Consider the following 6,610-nt stretch of genomic DNA (forward strand, 5'->3'; position numbering starts at 1 on the left):
CAGGATTATAAAAAAATTAACTTCCTATAAATGATTTCCCAGCACAAAAAAATATACTTAAGCTGGGTTGCAGGGATTTAAAAAAAAAAAAGTTTAACCTTGGGCCTTCATATAATAAATCATGCATTCTACTTTTAAGATGTATCAGTTTAAAAATGATTGGAAGCAGCAATACTATAAATGCTTTGTGAAAGTCATAGTAGCTAAAATATGAGCAAACATATCCATTTATACATATATTTAACATAAATACATCTAAATTGAAACTCTCCTTTGGATTGACTGCTTCTGATACACCCTGAAACAACCACCCACCATATGCAATGTTAAATAAAGTGCCAATATTCAAATAACAAGACAACAAGCAGATTTGTTGCATAAAATATGTAAATATTATTAACAGAAAGTGCCATATGATATCTCATGTTTTGATGGTTTCTGATCACCTATCTTTTCTGCCTTCTCAGGCTCTCAGCTAAGAATACTCTCGTCAACAGGTATGGATGGACAGGCCACACTTCTGAGCAGACACCTGCAGTTCTGCCCTGAGGAAACTTACCATATCCCCCTGCCTTTGATTCTATTCAAACTTATCAGCACAATTTATTTTGACCATATTCTTCCCTACTCCTTATTTTTTTCCATCTGTGCCTCTGTGCCTCTTTTAGGAAACATCCTGAGTAAAACTACCGTTTAAATGATAACACCCAAAATATCAATGAGATCGGTAATCTGCAGTCACGTCAAAGCAGCTATGCTTGAAATTTCTAGCATAAGTTAAACAAAAAAGTTAATCCTAAAAATTCAAGATTAGAAAAAGGAAGAAAATTAGAAAATCCAACCATAAAAACCACTTGCTAAACAGACTATTTCTTCACAGTCTTTGAAAAAAAAAAACAAAACTCGTTCCATTATTAATAAACAAAAATTTAGGCATAATCCACGAGTGTGTGTGTGTGTGTGTGTGTGTGTGTGTGTGTGTTAATTGCAAGGTGGAATAACTGGGGGACGTGCACTCCTGCAAGTGGTACCCAAAAATAATTTCTAAGTTCAAATGATGTTAACAAAATATTAGCTCTTTTATATCTCAAAAGAGACACCTATACTAAGATTGTTTTAATCAAGAGGAAAAAAACGGCATCATTTTTCTGTACCATAGGTTTATTCTGGCTTATCAATGACTCCAGAACAAAATATATATGCTGATTAATCAAGTTTTATCGATGAGTAGCATACATCAATATTTCCACACAAATGTCTACAGAATTATTTCTCCCAATCCAAATTTTATAAATCCATTTAAATTGCTGGTCATTAAATTTATTAGCTCTCCAGCAATGAATGCAGCACTTTAAAATCAGTAGTACATATATGAAATGTATACTCAAGAATGTATCGATCAGAGGTAAAACATCAAATATTTCTATTAAGCCAAGGTTCTAAGAACAAACTAGCAAGTAGAAACCATAAAAGCCTGCAATTGTTTCAAATACAACTAGTAATTCTGCTGATTTTAGACCATTAAAACTGATTACTTAATTAGGCAATCATTCAAGGCATCCAAACACTCACACAGACAAAAACAGGCAAGCATTAGCATAGCTGTCTTCACTTAGAAATGAAAATCCTGAAAAACATCGCAGACACTCAAACTTTCTGAATCTGTCCCTATACATGAACTAAGCAAGATACACATTCTAAAAGGTGACGACCTGAAACACAGGAAAAAAAATTATCTACAATAAAATTGGTCATTTAACTTTCTTAGAAACGCCAAGTCATAATACAGATTGTCCCTACAGATTCTGGGAAATACTACTTCATGTCTCCCCTCTGGTCATATTCTTGTATGATCTAAAAGTAATTAATGACATTTCTGCTCTCTTATAGGTCTATCAGAAGTACCTGCCTACAAAAAGATTTTCAAAGTTCCTGCCTAACATGAATAAAAAACAACCAAAAAAGATTTTCTACTTATGGGGGGGTAGGGGGGAACAGCACTGGAAACTCAGCTGCAGAAATCTTAAATATAACTACAGAATAAAACCCTGTATTTTAACACAGAAAATATCTAATACAGGTTTAAGAAGCTCTATGATTCAGTCGTCATGAAAAAGAAAAATATTTGGTTTAAAAAAAGATCTTTCTTGAAATAATTCCAGAGAGTCTATAAACTATCTTAAGAAAAGAGAAAAGCAACCCAACTCACACATCCAGCTTCCAAACAGAAGGCTTACCCTCTTCCAGGAAAACAACAATGAGATTTTATTGCCCTGCTATGATTCTTTCATTTCAGACATGATTAATTAACAAGTATTACACTTCTCAAAACTCTCACCACACTCTGCTTATTTGACAGACCCACATGAAATAACAAGTAGGCACAAGCAGTATAAGACAAGTATTCAAAAACTCTTTTTCTAAGAGGGAACACTTCTTTTATATTTTTGCCTCCAAAAATAAAGCAGGCTGCTTTTAACTGCTTTCATACAATGTTTTTTCCCCCCAACACTTGGTAATTTTCCTAACGATACTTTTTAATTCTGAATAAGGCAACATATTCAGTGCTCAAGAATAAATGGCATATTTCATCTAATATCTCTATTTTTAAAATGAAAGTCCAAAGGACTTGTGAGTCCATGTAGTTTATATTGATAATCATCCACACACGCACAATTAATAAACAGAGATGATGTGTGCAAGCATGTTTTAGGACATGGTTTTTATAGAAAAAAAGTTTCTTTTACAAAAAAAAAAAAAAAAGCTAATTGGTTACAAATATAATGGAGATAAGAGACCAGAATAATGGAGAAAAAGAGAAGGAAAGAGGGTAACTCTAACATTTGAATGAATGAAAAACTCTGATTCTCTGCATATTCTTCCAAATTACTCTTTCAAAATAATTTTCCTTTTGAACAATCAATTTTCAAAATGTCCCTATGCACCAAGGAACCGGACGTAACTGGAAGTATTATAAATGTGTATTTTAACAATCATCAATTTGTAAAGGCTGGGATTTTCCCTTCAACCTTTCAACTATTGTGTCCAGAAAACTTCACACATCACGCAATACTAATAAATAGATCTTGTTTGGTCCAGGCAACATTTTAAAAAATCTATACTGGTCAAAATATCCTCGCTTTTTTTCCTGTTGTATTAAATTTAGGATCAAAAACATCAAAGCAGCTTCCACCTCGAACCTAACTTTTAGAGGATCAATGTGACAAGGCAGTCCCTGATAGATGTTTCTCTTGATAAACGACTTGTTCAAAAGAGACATTGTAGCTTTCATTTCCTGACCACAACACACTTTTAATTTGCAACAGCAGAGCTGCCAGAGTGTGAGCACTTGCCCACTTTCCAGCCTTTTAGGCTGGTAGCTCTGGTTCCTTTTAGGCCACACATTTGAGACAAACAAAATCTAAAAATAACAGAGTAATACAATTAGAAAACAGGAGCCATTAATGTCATGTTGTGCATGTACACAAGTGTCTACTTTATAGACATGTATGTGTATAAACTTTCACCCCCAGAATTCTAGCGTAGGGTTACAAGGCTCCTAAGTGAACATCATTTGCACATCGGGCATTTAAATACACAGGGAGATAAATTACGTGACTATTATTTAATAGAAAGCAGAGACTTAAGGAGAGGCAATTTACACACTTAAATCTGCTGTTAAATGTCATGAATTATATGACTGTCTACGCCAGCTTGTTTTTTCCGTATTATTGCAATGATGATTATTACTGGTATCCAGAAATCACATTTAAGTATCAATACTGTGGACAAACCATCCAATTTCTGCTCTCAGCACATTGTCCGATTTAAAATTTATAAATGTAATATCCTCCTCATCACAGGCAGCGGCCCAATCTGCTCTGAATATATATTACAGCTTTAACATCACAGAGGGAAATCACCCATCTGGCAATCCCATTCGCTCCAACAGCTCCGGGGGAAAAAAAGCTGTGCTCTCTCCTCCTTAAAACATTTCTCAGGGCAAATTATGTGCATCTAAAATAAACAGTCTTCTTATTGATCGCTTCAAAGTCAACAAGTTCCAAATGCAAAATTCAATGAAATCCTTCCTATCGTGTAAGAGTGCTGTGTATTTAGCTCAATAGTCACCAGAGTCCAACCAGAAGTGCATGTCGCCGCGCAACGGGTCTCGTTCCCCCTTTCCTCGTATTCACATTTGTGTGAGGAGAGAGCAGTGACCACGGACACACTACAGACCCCTGGCAGCTTGGACTCACTGTTATTCTTTTTCCTTTTTGTTTTCATATTTTCTCTTTCCTTCTCTGTCTCTTTTCAGGAAGAACTGATGGTGGTGGGGTAGACGTAACAAAAAAAAAAAAACAGTTTTAAAGTGGTCACATCCCTTGCTTATGCGAAATACTTAACATCTTTTTGTTGTTGTTGTCCCCCCTCTTAGTCTTAATTGAATATCACAAAGTGTACACACGGCATTGCCACAAGAGCTATTGAAAACCCCCTCTCACTCCATTTAACTGACCTTTTTTTTTTTTTTGTAAAGAAAGAGGAAAGAGCGATTTCAAACGAAGTCAATTTCAGTGCCTGATTATTTAATTCTGTCACAAGTTAAAAGTAAAAAGCGCTGACAGGCAGACAAGTGAATAGTAAGGGGGGAAAAAACCTACCACTGTTCCTAAAGACGTTACAGACTTTGAGCAATCAAAAAATGTGTTTTATTTTCATGTAAAAGAAACCTCTTCACTTACCTAAAACAAAACAAAACAAAACACTCAGAAGAACCGATTACTCCACAAAGTGCAATTATCGAGAGAGCAGATAGTCAAAAATGCATTAAAAGACCGAAGGAGTGGAAAAAAAGAAATTTTCATCCAGTCCTGTTCCTGTGTGTGTACATAGATACTTTCATTAGTTGGTAATCTTTCCCCACACTCCCGCCCTCTTCCCTCTTTGCCCAGCCCCCCCACCAAAAAACCCCCACACTGAGTTTAACTAATTTACATACCATTTGACTTCAGCGGTTATATAGTGCATTACTAGTAACATGCAACTTCGGGATTACAGCTAAAACCAATAAAAGTGGATTCAAGTAATAAATTAATCAAAACAGAAATATATAAACAAGTGATAGCAAAAGAAAAGCAGCACGGTGACAGATTAAAACACACACATATATTTTCAAGAGAAATCATGTACCATAAGCATCGGCTTCCCAAGCAGTCTTCAATGGTTTTATCATACTATTTCATTTGTCTTTCCTATTTAGATGCAAAGGAAATAAATTCCAAAACTGACATACCATAAACACTGGTGCTACTGATCATTTCTTGCTGGCAGCACAAAAAGCTGAATTGGATTTCTCACAAGCAGGAATTCCAAAGGTTGCTTTTCATTAAAGCCACTTTTCCTCTCAGCTATCAAATGTCACTGCCTTGAAACGTGGGCCCTTTCGTCAGGTATTCATTTAACCTACATGCATATAATTAAGGGGGAAAGCAACATCAACAAAAAGGGGATCTCAGATCACAGGAGAAGAAAGAAAGGAAAAAAAGCACATGACCAGGAATGCAAGTCCATGTCAATTTCACTCACTCCCATTGAAACTAACAAGAGCTCCGGGGAGGACGGTAATAGGATCAGTGGATTGTATATACCATTAAATTATACATCTTTCTCTCCCGTCCCTTGCCAACAATACGCCCACCACGCTGTACCCCCTCCAAGATGATGTGCTTACATTTTTCTGCAACCGATCTTCTGACATTTTCTCGTTCCCCCAGCCACGAGATTGCAATTTAACCTCAACTTTTTGTGTGTGTGCAAGATTCTTATTTACACTTCTTATTTACTTAGAAGTTAGTTCCCGAAGAAAGTCTAGCCCCACCCTATGGCTCCGCTTTCTTATTTTTTATTTTTGAAGTAAAAAGATAGTAATAAGTGAGCCCAATATAGCGAAAAGCGAGATTCTTGCAATAGCGAACTCTTAATCCCATACTATTGTTACAATGATTAAGCAGCAAAAATATGCATTATAATGTTTCAGGGCTACTTTGAACAGACAGATTAGACAGCAGGTTGGCGTACCGAATAGAAACGAGTGCGAATTAAATTTAATGTTTACGGCACAACTCGAAGATCTCTTTTTATTACAGCTCTTGGATCTATTTATATTCTTTAAAAATAAAACAAAAACAAATTTAAACAGATGGTAGAAAACTACGAAGCTCCTCTTACCTGGACGCGCCGGGAGAGAACCCGATAGGTTAGCGTAGCATCGATCCGATGTGTTTGCTGATGAATGGAAGCTAGGGTTAAGTGAAGGTGCCTATGATTTGAAATCATTCCAAGTTTTTGAAGGGAAGACGGACTGCAGCCTCTGCCATGTTGGAATTTCAAACCCAAAACAGCTGCTTGGAAGGAGCCAGCATGCCAGAGGCTGGGCGCAGGCGCAGAGCGCCGCCGAGCCAAATTCAAATCACTTTCACACTAAGAGCCAAAGATCAGTTTTCAAAGGAGAGAGGGAGAAAGAGACTGAGGCTGCCGTGAGGGAGCGGAGACGGGAGGCAGTGGCGAGAGGCGGGCAGTGGCGAGAGACGGGCAGCGGGAGGACCGG

General features: G+C 36.8%; 1 protein-coding gene across 2 annotated transcripts in view; it reads right to left on the minus strand.

The window, feature by feature from the left end:
* FIGN (fidgetin, microtubule severing factor) overlaps positions 1-6,401 on the minus strand; it is a 127,990-nt gene extending 121,589 nt beyond the window's left edge. Inside the window, exons 1-2 of one of the 2 annotated variants that reach the window (XM_023516352.1) lie at positions 6,232-6,401; positions 5,297-5,466 (exon numbers count right to left, since the gene is read on the minus strand). In XM_023516352.1, the coding sequence (XP_023372120.1) occupies positions 5,297-5,321 (25 nt within the window). In that variant the 5' untranslated portion in view covers positions 5,322-5,466; positions 6,232-6,401. The remainder of the gene's footprint in view (positions 1-5,296; positions 5,467-6,231) is intronic. The other variant, XM_023516353.1, reaches the window with a different exon arrangement.
* Between the last annotated feature and the right edge of the window lie 209 nt (positions 6,402-6,610).

Source organism: Otolemur garnettii, unplaced genomic scaffold (assembly GCF_000181295.1).
Source record: "Otolemur garnettii isolate 467f Iridium unplaced genomic scaffold, OtoGar3 scaffold00090, whole genome shotgun sequence".
In the NCBI taxonomy this organism is placed as follows: Eukaryota; Metazoa; Chordata; class Mammalia; order Primates; family Galagidae; genus Otolemur; species Otolemur garnettii.